The 26,445-nt window shown below is 37.8% G+C and overlaps 1 protein-coding gene across 1 annotated transcript; it reads right to left on the bottom strand.

Moving 5' to 3' along the window:
- Nucleotides 1-876: 876 nt before the first annotated feature.
- mylipa (myosin regulatory light chain interacting protein a) lies at nucleotides 877-25,420 on the bottom strand. Its single transcript, XM_058753600.1, has 7 exons — nucleotides 25,193-25,420; nucleotides 23,438-23,628; nucleotides 10,508-10,693; nucleotides 8,629-8,826; nucleotides 8,321-8,485; nucleotides 6,090-6,501; nucleotides 877-2,127 (listed from the first exon to the last, which is right to left on the bottom strand). The coding sequence occupies exons 1-7, from the start codon at nucleotides 25,277-25,279 to the stop codon at nucleotides 1,945-1,947; spliced, it is 1,422 nt and encodes a 473-aa protein (XP_058609583.1). The 5' UTR covers nucleotides 25,280-25,420; the 3' UTR covers nucleotides 877-1,944.
- Between the last annotated feature and the right edge of the window lie 1,025 nt (nucleotides 25,421-26,445).

Below are 26,445 nucleotides of genomic sequence, written 5' to 3'. Positions count from 1 at the left end.
ATACACATACGCCGGTGATGCATAAAGTCTCTGATTCACAAAGAAAGGGGTGAATGAAAAATAAGGATGTCTAAGATCATATATTTAGGGGACACACTAAAATGTTGTCCAGTGTAACATATATAGCTCATATAACAAAAAATCTCATCAGGGATAGTTAGAGAAATAATAATTAGGTGACACTGAAAGACCCCAGCTCCAAAACACTAATAAACTGCAATTTTAAATCTTTAACCATCTTTGCCACTATCCTTCAAACAACTTGATTTTATCCATTTATTGGTTTTGGACCCATTTGACATTTTATGTGAAAGTTATTTGAAACAAAAGTATACTCTTTACTTGAAGTTTTTTTTTTTTTTTAAAGCAAGTAATAAATTAGGTCAAATTAAATATTTCTTTTTCAAGAATTAATTTCTTAAAGACTGAAAACATGTTCATTATATAATCTAATAGATCTAGATACAAAAAGTGAGTGCCACATCATGTCAGATAAGATTAGACAATGTAACCAGGCACTCTAAAGTTTCAAAACAAGGGCACTTGGTCCGTGAATTGTAGAGAAAGCCACAGGTTAAGTCTAAACTGATCACATTCACCCTCCAGTGTTTTCTTCTGTTGACAACATACATCTACTCCGATCCTCACCATCAATCTAACCTGAATTCACACTTGAATGCCTGATGACTCCAGACTTTTGCCCTCAGTGTTGTTTTGTGCTCTGGGAGGGTCAGAGGTCGCATTTTATACGGCTTGTGTTTTATAACTTTGTTTATAATATACCCAAGTAAATTTATTACTAGTATATTTCCAGGCAAAACAAAGCAGGAAACTAGGACACTGTTTGACAAAAACAGAAAGTACGCACACAATGTTAGTTTAAAAAAAACAGCTTTATTAATACCTCTCGTTCAAAGAAATATAAAAGATTGAGAGTCATTTCTATATTTACAGAGCATAGTTTTTGCTTCAAACAAACAGAAACAAATCCTACTTGTACAAATTGAAAAAATATCTCCTGCTGACTGTTCGATATCAGATGTCAGCAGTAAAGAAAATAGTCCTCTTCATCTCTCAATCGTCTGTGCAAAGAAAGAATGCATATCAAAACACACTGTGTTGCTGCTACATTAAGGCAAACCCCTAGGAACAATACACTTAGGAAACTCCTTGGTAAAGTGACAGTGTCAATTAAATCATTTTTTAGCCTTCCTACAGAAAACGTCCCACATCTTCCACAAAAACAAAAGCATAAAAAGGTCAAAATTTCTTAAAACGGTTAGCATTGCAATGAGAGATCATTCAGTACCCTTTAAACGCAAAGCAAATCACTGGTTGACCAGAACTGTGAAATAAAAGCTTTAGAAAGCATAAACCTCTGGGCCTCAAGGAGTGTTTGCCGGTCAGGTTTGGAGCGTCGGTTATGGAAGCGGTGAATCTACATACGAATAGAGGATCAGTAGTTTGACGACTTCCTCTCTGCTCAAAGTGCTGCGAGGGTTTGTGCCCCTCGCCATAAATACTTCTTCATTGGCATGGAAACTATGAAAACCTCAAAACAAACCTAAAACAAACTCAAATCCACTGCAAAAGAAACAAAGTGGACGCTGCATATTAAAAGCAAAGTGTAAAATTCAATTCAATTAGGGAAAAGAAAAGCTAGTCCCTAAACGACACATTTTCTCATGGCATACAGATTTGTGCAGGTTATGAGGCAAAAAAAAAATAAAAAATAAAAACTCAAATGTTCTGCATGCTGCTGAGTGTACAAAAAACAACCACAACTCAAAAATACATTTATCAGATCAACTGATACAATTAATTTAAGAGACAAACATTCACAAACATCACACTAGGAGCAACCCAACCAGCGCGGCGCTCGGAGTCTTAGTCGTCCACCACATAAACTGAACTCAATGTCCTGTGGAAGAGCGGCAGGCAAGCTTAGTTTTGGTAGATCTTCTCTGTGGTGTTGTAGTCGTTGGTAGTGCAGGTGTGGGAGGCCATGCCTCGGTGGATGGGTTCGGGGCTGTTATCGCCGCCGATGGTCAGGTTGAGCAGACTGGTGCATGTAGGCAAGTAGACGTGCTGGACGTGTTCCACCTCCGACCGACACACCGGGCATGACTGTACAGAGACAACAACAGACTTGATCAGTAAGCATTCACCACAATACCATGCTAGAAATATTGCTATACTGCCTGCAAATAATGACATAACAGTCATGTGGTAGATCGTGGCAATTAAGTCTGGGTGGGATATCCTGTCAACAGAAGAGATTTTTCTTACTGCTTATCGCTGTAGATGTATTTGCACTGCAATTAGTAGTCATGTTATTTAAGTGCGAGTAAAAAGGAAACATGTGGTAAAGGACCACTTCTCAAATAGGTCTGACCTGTAATATGATGCAGAGTGTACTTGTTTATTGGAACGAGCTTTATTTATTTACAACTTTGCTGATTTTTTTTTTTTGTTAATGTGAAGTCCTTTTGTACTGATGTAATTTATTATGAATAAATCTATTTGATTTCTCTTAATTTATAATTTTACGGAAAACAACAAAAAGTATTTAAAGGGGTCATATGATGCGATTTCAAGTTTTCCTTTCTCTTGTAGTGTTACAAGCCGTTTGTGCATAGATAAGACCCCTGAAGTTGCAAAGACTAAAGTCTCAAAACCAAAGAGATTTATAAAGAATAAAGTTAAGACTTGACTGCGCCCCCCTAAAACGGCTCATTCAAACACACCCCCACATGTCTATGTCACGGTGTGGGGAGATGTGCAAAACACTGCTCAAATGTTTACGCAAAGAAAGAGGGCGGGACTTTTATTCTCGCTCGCTGTAGTATTGTTGCTGCCGCCGGCACCATGTCCTGGAGACGCTGTGTTTTGTTGTGAAAGCGAAACTTTGTTTGGGCTTCCAAAAGAGGACACAACTAGAAATCAGCGGTTAGGTTGTATTTACAACACTGTTCCATAACAGTTCAACCCAAATATTAGAGTGTGTGCAGCGTATTTTAACGGAGGACTGTTTCCTGAACCTGGGAGTAGCCTGCCAGCTGTGCACAAAGACGGTTTCTATAAAGTGGGGCAATTCCAACTTTGCAAGGACAGTCTGGCGCGAGTTTTGAGCAGTGTAGAGTAGTGCTTGTTGTTTGTCGTTTCTCCGATCACAAATGCAGACATGATAATGTTTACGCAGCGCGATGCAGTGTGACGCGTAAAAAGACAGTATAAGTCATTATAATCAGTAATTACGTCCCCACTGGATGCAAAAAATGCCTCGTTTGTAATGGGTTTTATTGTTTTGTCTCGTCGCACCGGGACACAATACGGTAAGGGGCGTAACATTTCCGTCTCACGCTTGAGGTATTCGGCCAATCACAACGCACTGGATAGCTGGCCAATCAGAGCATGCCTCGCTTCTCAGAACGATGAGCTTTGTAAAAATCGGCGCGTTTCAGAAAGGCGGGCATAGAGGAGCAACAATAATGTACAGTTTGAGGAAAATAATGTGTTTTTTTTTTTTAATCTTAAACCGCATAAACATTGCATTACACCAAATAATGTTCTTTTTAGCAACGTCATATGAACCCTTTCATTAACTGGATTATGCAAAACTAAGCATTACATAGTTACACATTATTTGAAATTTAGATATGAAATTACTATGTAAACAAATAATTTTACTTTAAGGAAGTTTAAAATTTAAAAAGACCTTTCTTTTTTTCTAACACCACTTGAATGCATTTGAATTTTATTTCCTTTCTTAAAATCAAACTATTAAAAACTGGTTTCGGAAATTGAAAAAAATATTACATTAAAAACAAACTTATAAAAATGTTAGAAATGTTTTGGCAATTATGTTGAAATACTAAAATGATTAAAATGGAAATAAAAAGAAGTTGAAGCTATAGAATTGAAGAAAAACCCACAAATATTAAAATGGAAACTGAAAATATAAAACAGAAGGTAATTTAAAATATTAATAAATACTATAATACTAAACACTGCAGACATCTTAATCGTTTTATTCATGAATCAAAGTTTTTAAAAATTTACAAAAACAATTTATTTATATTAATGTATTTGTTTATTTATCTTTTTAAACCAATCATAAATAACACTTTTGTTGAGTCACATCACATGAAATTTTGCAACCTGAACTAGCCTTGCCTGTCATTTGCATTTATTCATTTAGCAGAAGCTTTTATCCAAAGCTAATAACAATTGGGGAATACATCAAGCGATCTTTATATATTTAAAAAAAAGACACAGAAAGTGCTCGTAATACCAAGTTTCAAGCATTGTTCAAATAAGTACATGCTTGTAAAAAGGTTAAGTTATCTGATATTTTGTGTTGTTTCATTTCTGATACGTGGTTGCACTACATGACTTTAATTTGTTAAAGTGACTTCTTAAAATATATATTTTAACAAAACTTTAAGATATACATTTTTAGGAAGTAATACTACTTTTACTACTACAGCTACTTTTCTTCATTATGATATCAAAACTTTAATCACTTTGACATTTCTGACAATGTTAACCTAATATTCTCTGACCTGCAGCTGTTCAGCACAGTTCTGGCAGCACACCATGTGACCGCAGGGGCAGAACGCGGCGTCGATCTCTTCCTCGCAGCACAGCATACACAGCAGTGCCTCCGCAGTTTCTGCAGCTTCTCCTGTAGCAGCCGGCTCTGCTGGCAGCCCCCACAGTCCAGCGCCCCTCCTGCTCACGGGAAGGCGAGCGGGACGACGGAGTGCGCTCCCCCGGCCTCGACATCATGTCCACGATTCCGGCGTTGTACAGCGCGCGTCTGGCGTAGTCGTACACTTCCTTGGAGGTCCGCCGGATGTCAAATACATACTTCTTGCCCAGGTTGATGTTCTCATTGAGAAAAAGCGAAGCAAGGTGACCCTTGAAATCCCGGCTGTATTGCATCATGACGGCGTTCGTTACCGTGTCACACCTGCAGACAAAAACAAGAGCGATCGGTGAGCGAGACTGCATATTACACACTACCACATTATCTGCTCCGTGTCTGCCACACAGCAGCTCAAACGATCCATTATCCATCAGAGATAATGGGCTACTGGAAAGGTGCTGTAGTTGTGAAAATGAAGGATGTTGCCACTTGTTAGAGTTCAAGGGTAGAGAGCAGTAGCTGTTCTTCAACGTCTCGGCAATAAAAGCTCTTATCGGGAGCTGAGGAAACCCGGTTTAAACCACATTTAAACAGGTGAAAGCTGTTTTATTACCAGTCTGTCTAGGAGGTTTAGACAGCAGTTAATGCTGCTCTGTGCCTGCTTAAAGATGTAGTGTCGTATAAAAGCTAGATTAAATTATGCCAGCTCTGACCCACCTCAGCATCAAAGTATATAGTTGTGATGTTTGTTTTAATGCATTTATGCCTCCTCTGAGCAGCATTAAACAATCTGTTTAAAGATATATATGCCATTTCAGAAGCACTTCTGTGCCATCTTTGCAGTGTAAATTTAATGGTTGAATAACGGGAACACGTTGCTGCGAAGTAACGTCTAAGATTGAACGAAGCCCAAAATTTTGATTGTCTGTTCATCAGCAAGTTCCGGTCATACATTTCACCCTAAAATCAAAAATGACCATAAATCATTTTGCTTAATGAGAAGCACTTAATTATGTTCTGTGGCACTGTGACATTTCCATGACAAATCAGCACATTTCCGCCAATTAAAACATTTCTGTATTACAATGAGAATTTATTGAAAATGAGAATTAAAAAAAAAAAAAAAAAAAAAAAAAAAAAAAAAGACACAGAAAGTGCTCGTAATACCAAGTTTCAAGCATTGTTCAAATAAGTACATGCTTGTAAAAAGGTTAAGTTATCTGATATTTTGTGTTGTTTCATTTCTGATACGTGGTTGCACTACATGACTTTAATTTGTTAAAGTGACTTCTTAAAATATATATTTTAACAAAACTTTAAGATATACATTTTTAGGAAGTAATACTACTTTTACTACTACAGCTACTTTTCTTCATTATGATATCAAAACTTTAATCACTTTGACATTTCTGACAATGTTAACCTAATATTCTCTGACCTGCAGCTGTTCAGCACAGTTCTGGCAGCACACCATGTGACCGCAGGGGCAGAACGCGGCGTCGATCTCTTCCTCGCAGCACAGCATACACAGCAGTGCCTCCCGCAGTTTCTGCAGCTTCTCCTGTAGCAGCCGGCTCTGCTGGCAGCCCCCACAGTCCAGCGCCCCCTCCTGCTCACGGGAAGGCGAGCGGGACGACGGAGTGCGCTCCCCCGGCCTCGACATCATGTCCACGATTCCGGCGTTGTACAGCGCGCGTCTGGCGTAGTCGTACACTTCCTTGGAGGTCCGCCGGATGTCAAATACATACTTCTTGCCCAGGTTGATGTTCTCATTGAGAAAAAGCGAAGCAAGGTGACCCTTGAAATCCCGGCTGTATTGCATCATGACGGCGTTCGTTACCGTGTCACACCTGCAGACAAAAACAAGAGCGATCGGTGAGCGAGACTGCATATTACACACTACCACATTATCTGCTCCGTGTCTGCCACACAGCAGCTCAAACGATCCATTATCCATCAGAGATAATGGGCTACTGGAAAGGTGCTGTAGTTGTGAAAATGAAGGATGTTGCCACTTGTTAGAGTTCAAGGGTAGAGAGCAGTAGCTGTTCTTCAACGTCTTGGCAATAAAAGCTCTTATCGGGAGCTGAGGAAACCCGGTTTAAACCACATTTAAACAGGTGAAAGCTGTTTTATTACCAGTCTGTCTAGGGAGGTTTAGACAGCAGTTAATGCTGCTCTGTGCCTGCTTAAAGATGTAGTGTCGTATAAAAGCTAGATTAAATTATGCCAGCTCTGACCCACCTCAGCATCAAAGTATATAGTTGTGATGTTTGTTTTAATGCATTTATGCCTCCTCTGAGCAGCATTAAACAATCTGTTTAAAGATATATATGCCATTTCAGAAGCACTTCTGTGCCATCTTTGCAGTGTAAATTTAATGGTTGAATAACGGAACACGTTGCTGCGAAGTAACGTCTAAGATTGAACGAAGCCCAAAATTTTGATTGTCTGTTCATCAGCAAGTTCCGGTCATACATTTCACCCTAAAATCAAAAATGACCATAAATCATTTTGCTTAATGAGAAGCACTTAATTATGTTCTGTGGCACTGTGACATTTCCATGACAAATCAGCACATTTCCGCCAATTAAAACATTTCTGTATTACAATGAGAATTTATTGAAAATGAGAATTAAAAAAAAAAAAAAAAAAAAAAGTGAATTTTAGAGGGAAAGGGCACCAATTATCATGAAAACAGTGCATAACAAAAATAATGGTCCTAAAAATGGAAGCTTGCTTTCATTTTATTTATGGGATTTCATTAATATATTTGTTGATTTATTTACTGACTGGATTTTATGTATTCTTTGATTCATTTGTGATTTAATTGATTGATTAATAAAATACAATCAATTAATCAATAAAACCACAAATGATTCAATAAATACAATCAGTCAATAAATAAAATCCCCTATATAATAAAAAAAAAAAAAAAAAAAAAAACTGATTGATTGATTAGTTAAATTACATACATAAAATACAAATCAAATCATTCACTTTTTTTATTTTTTATTTAGGGATTTTACTGACTGATTTGATCTTTATGGAATTTAGATTGTATTCATCTTTAAAAATGTCATTTTACAATATTGTTATTATATTATATAATTTAGAATTATGTTACAACCATTTTTTTTGGCATGGTTTTGCAAGACTGACCCACTTGTACAGCTTATTTGTTCTTAGTTGCTTTGTAACGCGTTTAACGATGCAAGACATTCTCACAGCTAGCCGTTTACATAGAAAGGCCGAAGCTGGTTTGCAATGAAAACTATGCTCAGAGAAAGTCCAAAACAAAAGCACATAATCCTGTACTCTTCTGACAACTGTACAAAAACCAGAAGCACAAAACTCCTCACAACAGAGCAATTCAAACTGCTGACACCTGAGGCTTTCTATGAAGAAAATACAACCGAACATTTAACAATAGCCAAGTCAAAGAGAGATTATTTCCTCTCCATCATAACAATGTGTAAAGAACAACATATGTTGAGTGGTCCAGACAGGTAAACTAAAGCGTGTTAAATACTCAATGTCACGTAACAGAAGACGTGTGCACAAGAAGTGTTAAGCCTGGCAGACCTGCACATTAACAAGAAAAGAAATGATGTTTTAGAATGCAATAATGCATTATTGTACTCATTGAAGGGTTTTATGGCGTCTCACCTGTAAAAGGCATGCGTTTCTGTGATGGCCCGATACAGACCGCTGGCTGCTCGATTACTGATTAACTTGAACAGCAGGACCACACTGTCGCTGGTTTCCTTGGTGACAGTCAAGTACACGCTTTTCCCTGATTGCGTGGCAATTTGTATTATGGGATAAGATACCCTGCGTTGAAAGGAAAATATGACACATTACTGAAAGGCAGGAATGGTACAAATTGAGTTCATGTTGCATGACTGATTCTGATGTGAGCTGGGCGTTATTTTATGACAGTTACGCCATCAAGAGCACTTTGTGCCATGCCTAACCTGTTAACCAGGCTGAAGTCCTCTCGGCAGATAGCGATACCGTCTGGTCCCACACCGATAGCCAACCGCTGTCCTTCAGCGTCCCGCACCCAGTGCCACTCCACCCCATAATGCTCCAGAGACGACACCAGCTGCAAGGCCTGGTACTCCACCGACGCCTGGCTCAGACCCTCCAGAGCCTTGTGCTTGGCTATGATACTGCCAAAAAACGAGAGACATTGAGCCTAATGCGGATCACGTGAAAAGTAGGACAGAGGAAGATAAATCTATGTTTTGAGATTTACTTTTAGTGTGTGACATAAGAAAAACCTTTAACAAAAAAACAAAACAAACAATTACTAATAATCCCTTTTATTACAGCTGATAACACACGTAACGTAACAATGACAATTACTTGTATTATGGCTAATGACTTATTGTTTGAACTGGAAACAATACTTAAGAAATGATATTATCTGCTTCCAGTATCAGCATATGAAACAGACTGGCAGATAATTTTAAAAGCATGTTAACATGGGCGTTAACCAATAAAGTTGCCAATATATTGTGCATAAACAAGTAGGCTAAAATAGCACGTCCATGGCTTCGGGTTCCCCTGTATGAGGCCCTTTGATTTTCTTCTTGTACGCATAAGTCTTTATTTGAGTCGGTGACAATGATAATTAATCACTACAGACAGATCTCATTAATCCTCTTTGATTGAAGTTGATTAGGTCGTCTGTTATCTAACCCAAACAAGCTAAAGAGTCTGAACAGAACTCTATAAAAGGAGCAGTGCAATTAGTCAAACAGCATTAGAAGTGCTTTGTTTACATCCACGCAGCTCTGGATAAGATGTTCACAAGAGTGCGCAGATTACAGCTCAGCTCCCTTGACTTTCTCCATTAAGTAATCACCTAAACGTCTAACAAAAATGTATTTGAGAGTTTAAAAAAAAAAAAACAACAACAACTCTGTCACTTCTTTTGGATGTCAATTTATGGGATCTTCAGTTTTATTTTTAACACTACTTGTGAGTTTCAGTTCCATTTATATTTCCTTTTCAGTTTCACTTCTGTTTATTAACGGATTATTTATTAAAAGTTTGTTCATAACCCAGTGAAAATAACATCAGCCCTGCAATGTTGTTGCAAAAATTTGTGCACACTAAATGTGCATTTGTAAACAGTTCATACTAACTGCATGACTACATGCATCTACATATATTTTATCAGTTAAAGTACACTACCGCTCCAAAGTCTGGGGTCAGGATTTTTTAAATTTTTTTTTTTTAAAGAAATTAACACTTATTCATCAAGGACCCAAAGTGACAGTAAAATACATTTATAGTTTTATAAAGACTTCCATTTCAAATAAATGTTGTGCTTCCAAATCACACAATCCTGAAACAAAATTCCTCGCAGTTTCCATAAAAATATTAAGTAGCACAACTGTTTTTAACCATTTTAACATTAAGAAATGTTTCAGCATATTAGAATGATTCTCAAAAAAAAAAAAAAAAAAAAAAAAAACACACACACACACACACACACACCTTACCAACCCCACCATTTTTAGTGTATTTATTTAAAAAAAAACCAGTAAGTCTGTGAATCTCCTTATCAAATTATATATTAATAGAAAAATACTGCACCACATCAGACAACCTCAGTTACTTTATTCTCTCTAATCGATTTATGAAATGGATAACCTAAATTATCACCTCTAAAAAGGAAGGTTCCGGGTTCAATACAAGGAAGATAAACACTACAAACAACTATTTCTGATTTCTTGATTACCACAGCAGATGTTTGTAACAGAAAAACAAGAAAAAAAAAAAAAAAACACAAACAAGTTGAAAGTCACAGAGATAATAGTGAGTGACATTTAGTTTGTTTACCTGTTGATGGTGGCTTGGTTGGGCTCTGTGGCACAGAGTTCAGTGTACCAGTACTTGGCTGTGTTCTGGTTATAGTCGCCGAACTCTGCTTGTGCCAGGAGGGCGCTGAGCTCTTCGGCCTGTTCAGAGCACATCCGCAGATGTCCACGATGCAGATCCTCTTTCACATGCATAAAAAACAGGTGTCTGTAGAGCAGAACAGAAAGACAAAGAAAGTGAGAAAGTTAGTTACGAATGGAAACAGGTGGCTGGTGGTACTGTGGAAAGTGAGGGAAGCGCATATGGATGTCGACAGGTGGTACGACAGGAAAGCGAGAGCGATCCACGCAGACTGAAACAGGTGACAGGGAACTTTCATTACAAAAACACGTCTTGCACATGCTCTTACGTGCTGGATCCATCTAGAATTTTAGCATGATCCATGAATAAAGATCATTTATAGGTGAAGCGATCCTTTAAAAAGGAACAGTGAAAACCAGAAGTGGCAAAAAGTAAATTGAAAATAACAAAAGGTCAAAGGAAAAGCAGAAATGACGGTTTCAATTCGAAATGGTCACTTTCACTTCAAAAACCAAACAGGAGAATATTGCGTGTGTGTGTGAATTGGTTTGACTTTTGCTCCCGTCTTGGTCTTATCTCTCGTATCAGTTGGCGCAATAGGCCTCGCAGTTATACGGCTCAATGCAGAACGCTGTCGGTGTGTTTCCAAACGATAAGCATGCCGTCTCATACAAAGCATGAAAACCACACTCACTACTCACTGCTGACGTAAAGCTGACAAATCCCTGTAGCTGTAATTCAGGTGTGCTAATTGTGCGTTTTACTGAAGACGGATCTCTTTTCAGCTGTCTGTGGGACTGTCAGCATTTATTCTTTGATCGATCAATGACAGGAGAAGTCTCAAGGATAAAACTTGACTTTAAAGTCACAAACCAGGCGTGCAGCCATGAGAACTCTGGTTTGTTATTGACTTATCTTTTTAATTGACTGATTCTCTTTAAGGGAATGTTTTTTCAGTGTCAGGATACTTCCTGCTCCGCTGTAAAATGTACAGATAAATGGAATTTAATTACACTGTAAAGGCAAACAATGAGGTATTTTGTAGATTCACAATGATTTATGTGATTAGTCAATAAATGACATTCAATAAATGATTAGCAGAACAGGAAGAGCAGGACCGAAAAGTCTGGAAGTTACAATTGTACTTAAAAATGCAAGTGTCTTTTTTTTATTTTTTAAATGCACTTTGTAATAATGTTAAATTAAAAGTTACTTTAAACAATGAAAAAATATTTAAATGATTTAATGTAGGCCTACTTTAAAGTACGCTATTTTGATGTGTTGCCTAACATACTAAAGCACAGGCAAAGAAATTGATTATAATTTTAATGGTGTCATTCAATATTAAGTTAATAATATATTTCAAAGTAAACTGATTTTACAGGTGTGTATTTACATACAAGTTTAAATAGAAATGACATTAAAATATATTTTAGTTTCTCATAAAATGCTTGTACATACACATTCAGCATTAAACATTAACTACATTTCAAAAGCCTAAAGTAACAAAGCTAGGAATAAAAAAAATAACTGAATGAGAATATTATAGAAAAGATTACGTAAATAAACTATGAAAAAAATGCTTCTTGCATGATTTAAAAAAAAAAAAAAAGGCTAAAAATAGAAATGTAAACAAACCTGTGAAAAATTATTTGCATTTCTGCATCATACTAGAAAGTTAAAACAACAACATATAATTTGTAACAACTTAAATGAATAATTGATTAAACAATTGTAAAAAGTTATTTACTCATGACACCACTACAATTTTTAATTTTATTATTATTTTTTTTAACAAACATGTTTGTGTGTGGTTTTGCATCTGCGTTATATTTAGTTCAGACAAATTCAACTTGTTTTTCCCGGACCACGTATCAGCAGTTTATCTTCTCCTGTGGTTCTTCACAAACCTGTCTAGTAGCATCATGGGTGAACTACCACCTAAACCTCCCTTCTTCCTGAACTAACCAGCTCCAGCGGGTTTCAGTATATCTGACCCAAAGCCCTTATGTCCCCATACCCTAATGTCCATTTATATCCACTACAGGACATAATGTCAAATTTTGCAAGTCCCCCGAGACTACGTTTGGAGACCAAACAGGGCTGATGTTTTCCCCCAGCATGCCTCTGTTCCCTCAGCCAACAGAGGAGCATGGGAACACCAAAAACAGGCTTGGAGATACTCCTGCTCTGCACGCAGGCGATGGCTCTTTAGGAAAACAAACACCATCATATCAGTTCGCACAGCGCTGCCGACAAAAGCCCTGGGCTGATAAACATTGACTTTGGATGAAAAAAAGACACTAGAAAAAAAGGCGGAGAACGAAGATTGAGGTGGATTCATAGGCCAGACAAATAAACAAGACCTGCCGTTTGACAAAGGGAGTCTCGCCCGGCCTGACATCAGACTCATGTGATGAATTACCTGGCAGGCAAAACAAAGGCGGCTGATGGGGGCAGGGAAACAGAGGTTACTAGCGGTCAAACTCCAGCTTCTCCAGGCCAGAACATGCGGCACCGGTTCAGTCAGGATCGTTACAAGACTAATCTTAGAAACACGCAGCTGCGCTGATGCAGCCACTCGTCAAACACCACCACACAATGTGATTTTATCATGGTTAACAAGGGGAATTGTTGCCAAAAACTTAACGACCATTGAAAATCTAAAATTGATTCATATAAAATCTCCCATATTGGGCACACACTTAAATAAATCAATAAAATAAATAAACAATATTACATAATATTGTCTGTACTTTCAGACAATACAATATGAAAAAAAAAAAAAAAAAAGTACGCAAATGTAGTTAAATTGTACTTGTAATGAAATGGACACTTGTATTTTCTTAAATGCACTGTAATCATGTTAAATTAAAAGTTTTATTAAAGTACTTCAAATCATTGTTTAAATATTTGTTCTTTTTTCATCGACTAACAAAGCACATAAAGTATCGGATTATAATTTTAACTGCATCATTTAATATTTTAAGTATGCCAAATTTAAACGTCATTACAAATGTGTATTTACAAAATTTAAATCAAATGCATGAAATAAGTTTGACATTAAAGTATATTTTAATAAATGCTTGTCAGTACATGCAGCATTAAACAAACTATATTTCAGAGACTAAATTACTATTTATGAAGTTGCATATAAAAGATATACCCCCTAAAAACAAACAAACAAACAAACTCTTAAGCACTCTAAAGTTCATCTAAATGCATTTAACAAAATTTAGCTAGATTTAACTAGAATACATTTCCATTTAATTGCAATTAACATTCAGTTCACACAGTGCATTTATTACGCAAATAATATACTTTAACAGTATGCAGAAAGTTTCCCCCTCACAAGGGAAAAGACTATCAGTTATGAGCAGCTGAGAACAGCTGGTTGTGGAGGAGTCTAAAGTCTTAATGCTATCAGATTAGTGGGCATGAGAGGGGGTCCGGGGCCCACTCGCTCTCACTACATCTCACTTCATAGCCTTTTCAGCAAAGTGAAAGCAAATGTATGTGTGCACAAGGTCAAGTATTCATATTATAAAAGATATGATCCTGTCTGTCTGTAACCATCAGCAATGCCACTGCACCTGTCTGAGGTGATAAGTGAAACTAGAACACAACAGCCAGTTTTTCCTACCATAGGCAGTTAATGTACCCAAAACATATAAAGGCATCTACACCCCATTAGTTTGCATTTACTACATAAATTTACACTAATGTTTTAAATATTATTACCACACCTCAACAAGAAAAAGTAAAACTTCCCACTAATATCTTAAAAACAGAACTAAACTGCACAAACATGCAACTTTCTTTTGAGGGCCCTACATTTTCTCAGAAGTAAATTATCTCATTATAATTAAGTAGTAAATTATTATTCCTCACAAAAAAAAAGACAAAGAAATCATCACTTTGCAGAAGGAGCATTTGATTGTGTAACTGGAAGAATTCAATTAAAACGCCTGTACCATTCTGCTGACAAGAAATGGGTCATGGCGTGATATCTGAGAGCTTGAGCTTTGCGAAGGAGGGCTGTTGTGGGTTTGAGGTTTTAGCTTCAAATGTGGTGCAGTTTCTGCAGAATTTCCTCAGATGTTTGCCTGGCAAGTAAATCTCACGACAGGCAGAAAGAAAATAAATCTAAATTACTCAAAGTTCACAAAGTTTATGGCATTGTCAAATCAGATGATCACTTTGGGAGACATTGAAGGGTTTAAATAGATGGGCAAGACTGTAAATAGGTTTTTTTTTTTGCAAACCTACTTTTACATGGTTTTAAACATTTAACATTTTCAGGACAATCCTGTTTAACTGAAATTGAAAAAATAAATAAATTTAAATATTACAAATAAATTAAACTGGGAAACATGAGTTGTAAGATCAACTAGGGTTGTGCTGATAGACGATTGTATCGTGTATCGCCTGTGGATGCTGCCTTTGACGATAGCAAGACGATTATCATTATTATTAGTATCTAGTAATACTACCCAATTAATATTAGGGCTTATTTGTTGCATTATATTTATTTTTCTGCATTTTTACAGAGTTGCACATTATAACCAATTACACACGATTATGCTGAGTTTATGCCAATCAGAGGCGTTCAGATGAGCTGTCGCTGAAACAGCGGAGTGCCGCTGTTCAGCGCGCGCTGACTGAATTCTGACTCGCAAGTTCTCTCATCATAAACAAAGTGCAGATGTATGTGTAATGCAAGTATAAGAGATTTATTCATCATACAGAGTAGATTCACTGATTATAACGGGAGAGTTTTTAAAGTGCATAAACTCACGTTAGGCCGAGCTTGTGATGATGTTCTTTGCTTGTATTCTGTAGCTGCTTTTTGAATAACTGAGGAAAATAGAAACTTTTAGTATTACTAATTCTAATGCTTACATTAATTTATCATGTTAAATACAAATTCAGTCATATTAAAAACATTAGGCTGCTTTTAGCCTTACGCTGGAGTTGACTCACTTTCCGGTGTAGTGCCGAATTCTGACCCCCGCCAGATTATTACCCTCCTAGTATTGGTAGGTTTAGGGTTAGGCGTGGGGGAGGGGTTAGGATTAGGCAATCAGGTAGCGATTTCAACGAGGGGGGTAATAATTTGGCAGGGAGTCGAAAATGGCACAACACCGGCAATGAAACCAAGTAAATAAATAATTAAATTAGCACGATAATATCGTGTATCGGCGATCTCACAGGCGGATAATAGGACGATATGAAAATTGAGCATATTGCCCAACACTACTCTCCACATAACCTTATAAGCCACTGTTTTTGTTCTCACTAATTCTTTCCTTTCTAATCGTTTTATTTCCTCCATTACAGGCAGACTCATTGTTGGGGGCCAGATGTTTGGGGGGTCTGCCGCAAAGATCAAAACATTCCTCTGAAATGAAACGAGAAGCTTCTGCCCGGAGACAGCAACAAAGAGGCCAATCTGCACAGGAGTTTCATTCTTTTCAGGCACCCTTTGAAACAATGTGGTTTCAGAGTTAGTCAAATAACATTGCTGTGAGCCATGTGGCAGGGGTTACTCGCAGTCAACGAACTCTAGTAAACCCTGCCACCAGCTCCATGCATCACAGGTAAACACCTCCTCGCTAACCCACAAAGTGTTAATCATCATGCGCCCAAACACACCAATAAAATCAGGTGTTCAAACAAAGACATGCTTTGTGAGCAAACGCCTCTGGTAAGTGATGCGTTCTGTATCAACTTTGCAAACGGTAATAAGGCCGTAGGCTGAAAAAACTCCCACAAAATTAAATTCTGCGCAGAGGCAACCCAACATGATTTCTGAGTAATACACACTCAGCTCAAGAGAGGTGTAGGTTACTATAGTTCATCCACAAATGTGGTTAAACCTGTTCTGCTGTCATCAAAGCGCATGTAATCCAGTAACACAGTAAGACGAGAGAGCTCTAGTGTTTTAATTCATAAAATGATCATTAAATCAAGAGAAGGAGAGCTAGATGTAAGCTCAAGGCTTAATATTAACATCTTTTGATAGAATTTCACACCTCGGGTTTGCATTTGAACATCTATACTGTAAATATTACACTAATTAATGAAATAAGCCTCAGAAAAAGCTCAAGTAACTTAGCATTGAATCAGAAATATGACTTTACAGGGGAACAGCACAGTCATTTTTAGTTTTTTTTGGCCTTTTGTCACTTACTTTCAAAAGTGAAAACTACTAATTGGGGCTGTGCAATTAATCGCATGCGATTGTCACGCGCATCTCATCAGTAAAGCCATGCAATATCACGTTCAAAATCGCAGATGAATCAAATTCAATTTTGAACGCGATATTGCCTAGCTTGTCAGTGAACTACGGCTCTGTATTAAATGCCTTTAAAAATGGAGTTAAAAATTTACAATATCTCTGACTTCATTTTAATAACTAAAAATTACAAAGCCCTAACGAAGTTAAAAACCATCACAGCCCAAAATATGCCTCAGATATTGGAGGATCTTCACCCACTTCACCTACCAACGAAAATTTGATTTAGTCTAGACTCTAGAGCAAATTTCAAAATGAACATTTTCTACCAACCATTGGACAAGACCGATTCTGTGCTACACTAATGGCCATTTTTGAGGATATCAGCGTTAACAACGGTTTTGAGGTCTGAAGTTGGAATGGGACAAGAATGGTACTAAAGTAATGGAAAAAAAAAAAAAATATGAATGGGATTTCTTTTGTTTGCAAACCATTTCCCATGTTATCATCACAGCTCAATGTTTCAACGCATGTGTGCTATTCGCAAAGCTAAGGCTTCGGTTTTGTGATCCATATATGAAGCTTCAGGAGGATCTTGCGCGTCATAGTCTTCCTGCGGTAAGGAGGTAATCAGGATCTTACTGGGATTGCTGGTGACCTTGTTAGGATTTGATGTAGGGCGAGAGGTTTGTCTCTGCCGCTGTCGGTTCGTGCTCATGTTGACCCTGAATAGCACCCGCTCACAAGTTCCTGCTGACAACACCCAGGGCTCTGACTGTGAAGATAACAAGACCTGAGATCACAGCAGCAAGTTTTGCATATTTGCAGGCGTAAAGGAAACCAGTGGCGTTGCAAGAATAAGAGTGTGGATGTTCTCATGTTTCTGAACAAGAACCAAATAGCCAAGGCAAGAGTATGTGCATGACTTAATCTTAAAAACATTATTCGCTGCTCTTCCCAATGGGCTGAAGCTAAACCAATGCACAGATTAATGTTTAAAAGAGCCCTTCTCTTATTTGAAGTGTGCTGTGCCTCTGCTAATGGTGCTGGCCTCTGTGGATCAACAGGATCATTCAGTCCTGATGAGAATGCTAAACACTCAAGCCCTCCAAAACAATACAGGCATCTTTACACAAGCCCAGCACGCATAGCATGCCATAAAGACTAGCTAGAGCATAATCATGAGCATGCCACAGTTGTGGAGTGCTGACTACTCACTAATGACCTTAATTCTCCCCTCATAACAAAAACAGTGTACATAGTCAAACCAACCGCTTCTCAGCCAAAAGTAGCCTCTAGTGTGGTTTAATGAGGTTCAGCAAGGTGGCATTAAGGCATCTACACATTACAGTTGATGCAGTGTCAGTAAACACTGGCAAATATTGATTTGCATGAATACATGACACACACACACGGTAGTTTGTAATGCCTTTGGGGAAGAATTTGGTTTACTCTGTCACATGAAGCTGCATTTGTCTCCAAATCTGAGATAGGATGTGACGTTGCCAAAAAGAGTTTTAAAAACATGTCAGCTAACACTTGGCTTGATGTGAGTGTGAACATCACATCTGATTATGCATACTGAAAATAGAGCAGGACAGATTAAGAGATGCTTTTTTGGGGTGGCGTCTCTTTAACATGATTGTTTGTGGTTGGGAGAAGAGGTGGGGCGACTCTGATCCTCAAAGGATCCAGTAATTCTGTAAGCAGGATTAGGCCCTCAAGGCCGGTGGTTATCTTTAAACTGCACCTCGTTTGAGGATTTTCCCCAGCCCATAATTAAAACAGAAAACATAGATGTCCAAGCACTGGAAACACAAGCATTTGTGCTGAATCCCTTTTGCTGTACTAGTAAACATTTCTTCTATCTGGCAATCATCCACCAGCACTCTCCACCGAGGAAGTATAAGGATCTATTTTTGGAAGATGCACTTATACTAATGAACATGAGGAACTGTCATAATAATGGACTACAGAAGCAAAAGCTGTTCCATTCGGCCCGCTCTGGGGGTTATATAAGCGGCTCTTCGGCATTCAGAGGCCTGTGCGCTGTTTAGTGCATCTTACATAACAGTACAGACAGAGATCGAAAGGAAGTAGAGAAAGTGTGAAAGCCTGAGCAGAGTTCTAGTCCTGAACTGGAGCTGAGGTGCAGCAGGGGTCAGTGCGTGGCCCTCTCACATTCTAAAATTTCCAACTCCAGAATCTGTCAAGGTACACTGTTTTGACCCATAACAAAAAGCAAAATTCAAAGTACATTTATCATATTCATAAAACCCCTTGACTTCCATAGTAATATCATATAAATAAACCATTGAGGAAAAAAAAAAAAAAAAAAAAAAAAAGTTTAGTTAAAGTGACAGAGTCCTTGTTTCCAGAACATCCCATTCAACTTAATTCTGATCAGTAATACCCACTTTAAGATCCAATCAATTCCTGATAAATCTTAGTCCCGCCCATTACATTAGAAAGCCAATTTCACTCAGAAATGTGCAACATCATAGAAATGACTTGTGAAGGTTGCTCCATGTTGACTTAAGCATGTTGCAGCAACACCATGGTAAATGAATACCAAGGAATTACCAACTCTAGGCCTATACAGTCAGTGAACCATAGTTCTGTCCCAGTAATTTTTTTGTAACTTCCAGCAAAGGTTGAATCTTCCCCTCTTGCGCCTGTTTGTAATGTGCATGAGCCCTCATGAGCTCACTTTCAGTCGTAAATCAGCACTTCGGACCTCTGTAATGGTTTTACAGGGATGTTCGATCCCATTATAGCTGCAATATGTTCACACATTTTCTAAGATGACATTGAAACTACCAGACACAAAATGATGAGAGAGAATGGCAGACTTCATGCACAATTCCACTTAAACATTCTCTGTGGGGAAAACCATGTGGCTTCAGGCTGCATTTGTATGAGTGTGTGGTGAATATATGCCAGAGCTCACTGCCAGTCAATGCAATGAGCAGTGAAACGCATTGTCGAAGTAGGGCAGAGGTCACTGCACAAACAAGGTTAGGGAACATGACCCTTGAGGCTGGGTCGCATCATGCATGCATGTGCGCACACACAAATCTACAACAGTGCCAAAAAGTTAACAAAGGACTGTTTTCATGTGACAGCAGCCTGCATTACACTCAGAAATGCCAGGCAGCCATTTATATTCTGCTATGGGCGTCAATTTCTCCATGTAGTCTATTACTCTTGTACTGTTCCTTTGACAAAAAGTGTGTTTTATGCTTTGTGTTTTTAGAGGAACGCAAGAACATTCAAATTCTGGCTGATAAGATAAGTTGATAAATATTTTCAAATGGCATATATTAAAACTAGTGGTCGACCGATATTGTTTTTTTTTTGACAGCTGATGCCGATGGCCGATATAAATTTTAAATAAAAATGAATTGAAAATGGATTAAAAACATTACAATGAGGTCATGTGACAGTAGCATACTACAGTGAGATTTATGTATAATCATCCCACATTCTATAAAAAGGAATTATTCCGTGTACACTGTGCAGTAAGCAATATGCTAATGTTCCATTCTGAACACTGCCAGCTCCTGCCACATATAGGGCACAATGACTGTATTCATTGTTATTCAGTGTGCCTCACATTTTCTCTTCCAAATATTCAATATCAGCCTGATCAAAGCTTTGCTCTCATCCTGATGTCGACAGAGAAACAACGTCTCAACCCCCGCCATCTCAGATTTTCCTAACACGTCAGTCTTCACACTTTCACACACTGTAAGCTGTTTTCGTGCCATTTGGAAGGCCGTCCAGGGTGCCTTAACAGCTTGAATGAAATTACGTGTGGCGGCTCTGGGGGTGCAACGTCCCTCCACGTCGCATCAAGAAGTCTTGCGCAAAGTGCAACACGTGCAACTTTTAATTACCAGTCCAAGTTTCTCCCTCCCCCCAAAATCCCTCAATCTTTCCATCCGCCATCTGTCAGTGACCCCTGCTAATCTCCCTCAGGTCAGCAGAGGACCATCTAAACTTAAAAAAGAAAAAAAAAAAAGGGGCTTTTAAAATTACAAATCCTTACAAAAAGACACTCTCCAGGAAACGGAAGCGCACATACATGCCCATGTTGCCCTGCCAGAGTCACTCTGCCTAGAGGATGCATGGATGTGGGAATGCCTGCGGGATCTGGCACGCCATGCCATTTCATTTTATTGAAAAGGACCCAGCAGAGCTTGGAGAGCACAGAACGCAGGGCTCCAAAACGGGCCGCCTATCAAATAACGGCACACAGCAGATACCGGAGGAGGACAGAGTTCACTGTGGGGTTGAAAGTGGTACACTGCAGGTACATACTCACTGCAAAGTTCAGTTAATGAAGTACGAAGGAGCACATGACACTACTTATAACATCACACAAGAAGAGAGAGTGAAAAAAACCCCGACAAGACAGAGGGGAAGAAAAATCTTATCACCTGTCTTTATCAGAGACAAACATTTGTGGAACCAGCATCCTGACAGAAAGAGTTCATTTACATGGCATGCATTGTAACTACCCAGTCAAATTATCTCTGGGGAGGACGTTGACTGCTGGAGTGCGTCAAAACCTCAGACTAACGGCTCCATTTCATTTTTAATTGTTAATGCAGAGTCCCATCCAAAGCGTTCATTTCTTCAATTTTAGTTCAGAAAAGAAAAGGAAAAAAAAATGGAATGGAAAATCATAGAGAATTTATGGAAGAATGTCCCTGACCACAGAAGATAATTAACTACAGTTACAGTAAACAGATGTTACAGTCTGGGACTATAATAAAAGTACACAGGCTAACGCAAACATTAAAATACACCATTTCCAAAGCCACAAGACTAATTTGACAGAATCTCCTACTAGTAAGCAAACAGCAGTTGCATTTTTGAGGGATAAGAAGTGAAGCTCTGATTTTTAAAGCACTTATAAAATTTTACAAGCGTTATTAATATTATTTTATACTATTCAAAAAAAAAAAAAAGTGAATTCTCAGTTTTAACTAATTTAATTTGATTTTATTTTATTTTTTTACATGCTTAATTATTTAAATATTTATTACATTTCTATGTAGCTTTAAATTTTAGTAATTGTAGTTTTTCAGTTCAAGCTAGGGCTGGGCGATATATAGCATGCAATATGCATGCGCATCTTGTCAGTAAAGCCGGCTCCTTGATTAGCGTAAATCTCCATCACCTGTTGGAACCGTAGTTCACTGACAAGCTAGGCAATATCGCGTTCATTATCGAAGGCGATTCTTCTGCGATAATGAATGCGATATTGCATAGCTTGTCAGTGATCGCCCAGCCCTAGTTCAAGCTTATCTCAGTTAATTGCAAAGGTAATATTTTCATTTTTAAGTTTAAGCTTTTCATCTAATATTTAACCATTTCAATTAACAAAATGATTTTAGTTAACACTAATTCTTTACAAACATACAAAATGCATGGTCATAAGAGCAGAAAATTGGATACAAATAAAATGGACAAGTATTAGCGGTTATATCACACTAGTCTCGTCTTTGCATATAATTCTTAAAGGGACAGTTCACCCAAAAATTTAAATTCAGTCATTATTTACTCATAGTTGCAAAACTGTGTAACTTTCTAAGTTGAACACAGAAGATGATATTTTGAGAAATGCCTTTGAAGAATGTTGGTAACCAGACAGTTTTGGTGATCATGGAGACAAAATCTTGTTTCATTTTCCACAAAACAAATGCATACAGATTCGAAATGACATGAGGGTAAGTAAACAACAGAATTTTCTTTTTTTTTGCCCGGTGAAATATCCCCTTAAGTCTTGTGCTTGTACTTGTACTTCCAAAACAGTCTGAGTTTTAACATTTGTGTTGCCCATGTACTTTCACTGTAATTTTTTTAATAAAAATAACTTTCATATGCTGCTACTAGAGTTTAACTTGTAAACTTTTGTCCTTTAAGTTGTGCTCCACATTGGTCTCAGACAAAGTAAAGTAACAAAACTCCACAGTTACAGTGAATAAAAGAGCATGAGGTGGTGGTGACTCTGCCAGCTCAGTCTCTGTGGGCCAGAGCTTTTGAGTAGGGGGATCACATTTCCTGCTGCCGCTCATAGCACAACGACCTACAGTAACCCACAGGGAGCAGGGTTACTACAGGGCAAACCACTGTACCGAAAAAAATAAAACTTTACAGGCTACTGTGCAAAGTGCTCTCTCTCTCTCTCTCTCTCTCTCTTTCTCTACCCGAGACACATGACTTCAGCTGATGTGAAGCTGAAAGAACACTCATGAAACCAGCATTGCTAAATTAATATTTAATATGTAACATGCCCTAGATTTTTTGTGGTTATAACTTAGTCACACTTTAAAAACAAGATATAGCTCAAGTCGGGCGTGGAATTCACATTAGACACAGTAAATGGAGGAGAAATGGCTTTACTTCCACTAATATCACACAAAGCATGCATACACCTACATGCGCCTACATGCTCAGTTGCCTTTCTTCCTGTCGTTCTTCTTCTGAATTTTTCTCACTGTATTGGAACGGAAGTTTAAAAACATCTCTACTCATAAACGATGATGAAATACTCAGTCACAACTTCCTCAAACAATAGCCATTTCTTTTTTGTAATACACATGATTTTTGTGTGTACATACCTCGTCTGCTCCTGCAGAATAAGGTGAGGCTCCACGAAGAACTTTACTCGGAGTCGTAGTCTGCAGGGCGTGAGATTGTCCATCTGCTGGGAGATTCTGTTCCTCAGGTTCAGCCACAGGTTCTCTCCCTTACTGCCAGAAAACTGTAGCCCAAAGTAATCCACCTCAATAATTCCCAACTTCCGACATACCTGTCACCAACAAAGAAAGAGTCACACGTTGTTAAACATCAGAATGCGTTTCAAATGTCCCCTTCAACTTTCTTTGCAGTGAAAAAAGCAGCCTGGACATTCTGCCCAACATCTCATTTTCTGCCTTTTTTTTTTTTTTTTAAAGCTGAGAATTGTGCCATCATTTACTCATCCTTATTTAAGGACAAATGATTCCTTTAACCATAAACTACACTAAATGTTTGTCAAACTCGATTCCTGGAGAGCCACATCCCAGCAGAGTTTAGCTCAAACTCTATTAAACATATCTGATACAGTAAGTCACGTCCTTTAGGCTTATTTGAAAACTACTTGGTTTGTGTATTGGAGCAGGGTTGGAACTAAACTAGGAACTGAGTTTGATATCCGGCTTTATAATATAATCATGATATACACTCTTAACCTTTACGAAAACTAACCATGGTTTTACTATAGTAAAAGCATAGTGCCAAACAACCATGGTTACACTGATTACCATTTGTAGAACCAGTTTTACTACAAATACCATGGTTAAACTATGGTTAGTGTAGCAAAACCATGGTTAATTTTCAATTTTGAGGTCGTGTTGTGGTTATTTGAACAATCAAGATCACAAAACTATGGGTTAGATTATTATTTTTGAGTCTTTCAAGAGGCGATTATTTCCCCTCAAAGTCTCACTTACGTAATAGAGGCGAGAAAAAAAATCCCTTTAAAGGGCAAATCTGAAGTCCAGTGAGGCGAAATGACGCCTTTAGGGCACTATGCTATAGAGGGAAATAAAGTTGGTACAGTTCGTGAAAATATCATGAGATGACATGCCTCGTTACATCGCCATGAAAACGCGACATTCATCTCCTTTAAAATTTTGTTTTCAAAATTGGAGCTGGACTAAAAAGTTTGAGGTTTGTGTAAAAATCATACAATACAACTACAGAGATGTACCTAAAATATTTATAACATGTTGAAAACCCATCCACTTTGTCGTTTACGTTGGAGGAGGTGTAGTATCTCCATGCACGAGCCAAACATCTGCTGCTGAAGCGAATGAACTTTAGTAACCTCGAGCATGCCATCACACATGCACGCACTATTGTTTAGAATAACCACATCTTTTTTTTTTTTTTTTTTTTTTAATAATAACGTAAACGTTTAACCTACAACACACTGTTTGTTAATTATCATGCAAAATCATTTTGTTTGTTTTGGAACAATACAATATATGTGCAGCCTAACATTTGACCATTTGTGTGTATGATCTAACGAAAGAAATGTTCGAACGTGACTTAAAAATGCTTTAAGAACATGCTAAAAATATTTAGTCGCGTTTACCCAAATAAACGCGTGAAATCGAAGACATAAACAGACTGATGTTGATATCAAGTTTCCATGTGCTTCGTATAAACTCATTCATTCTGCGCTCAGGCTACAGATTTTGTTTTTCAAAATTGGTGCTTCTTTTCTATATGTAAAGCTCGAGGGCTGATCGTATACATGCACGCTTCAGAAACCTGTAATAATAAACATCACATCCATTTCACATTAAGACTTTCACTCATCATCTTACCTTGTTCAGACAGTCCTCTCCGTTCGCCTTCGCGTCCACTTCAATCTCCATCACCACCGCGTCCGGTCGAGTTACATGGCAGAGCATTTTGGAGAGGTGTTTTGTCTTTGGTCTACCCGTCCTGTACGAAAAACAGTACAAACAGCTCTCACTGTTGTCTTCTCTAAGCACCCTACATCAGCCCTCGCTCACTTTCCTCAAGCCTTCTGTTTCTCTGTGGTTGAGCGCTTCCTGCTGTAAATATATACGAAGCGCTGTTTAAACCCCGCCCACCACCACCACAGCCAATCACACGAGGCGTATCAAAGCCTACAGCGAACGCTCTGACAGCAACAGAAAGCCTGCCATGTTCACTTAGTAGTGAATACTGTGTAGACGCTACGAGCGTCCCCTTCAGGTGCGTTGTATTTATGAAGATGCTCGAGTCAAGTTGATTCAATTCAGATAACAAAAAAAAGACAAAAGAATGTGAAGAAATATGATTAGCCTACACATGTACAGTAGCCTACATACACTAATGTAGGCCTACATATTGCACAAATACAGTAACATCCTGTCACAGAGGATCATATAATCATATTTACCCCACCACCCCCAAAAAATAACATAAAAAAAATGTTCCCCTATATTTTTCCTCTGATATTCCAGTTCACCAGTTAACATGCTAATGGTGATGATTATAGGTCTACATTTATTATATATTTAGGCTATATTAAAATGGAGCTCACATTAGCCTCTATCTATCTATCTATCTATCTATCTATCTATCTATCTAAAAAAAAAAAACATTGTGCACACACAGCAATAAATAAATAAATTAAATATGCATGCTTTGATATAAATTAATATAAAAATAAATTAAATTAAATACAAGGTATGAAAATACAATTAAACTAATTAAATACTTATTTAAAATAAATAAAAATATTAAAAATTAATACATAAAATAAAAATACAATTAAGAAAAATACAATGAAACAAAATGAAATATGTGTTTTCAATATAAATGATAAAAATGAATATATCATAAAATAAATATATTTTGTGTGACAAAATTAAACCTCAAAACAAAAAAATATTAAACTTTACTTGAAGTTTGATTGCTTGTCCTTCTGAGACAGTTTTATGATCACATTTACACTTGAGTGCATCCTAGCAAATATCTCTTAAGTAAGAATGCGGCGCAACGCCAGAGCCTGGGGTCTCGTCCAAAGCCAGAAGACGGATGGAGTGAGTGCCAGTGTGTTACTGAC

The sequence above is a fragment of the Onychostoma macrolepis genome, chromosome 19 (genome assembly GCF_012432095.1).
Source record: "Onychostoma macrolepis isolate SWU-2019 chromosome 19, ASM1243209v1, whole genome shotgun sequence".
Lineage (NCBI taxonomy): Eukaryota > Metazoa > Chordata > Actinopteri > Cypriniformes > Cyprinidae > Onychostoma > Onychostoma macrolepis.
Note: the sequence above shows the minus strand (reverse complement) of the source record. Positions and strands in the feature narration are given on the sequence as shown.

Excerpts from the sequence above, each read along its gene's own strand:
- mylipa (XM_058753600.1), bottom strand. The coding sequence starts at position 25,279 with ATGCTCTGCCATGTAACTCGACCGGACGCGGTGGTGATGGAGATTGAA. Across the intron at positions 8,827-10,507 it reads AACCAAGCCACCATCAACAG|TATCATAGCCAAGCACAAGG; the intron begins GTAAACAAACTA and ends GTTTTTTGGCAG. Across the intron at positions 8,486-8,628 it reads GACTTCAGCCTGGTTAACAG|GGTATCTTATCCCATAATAC; the intron begins GTTAGGCATGGC and ends CTTTCAACGCAG.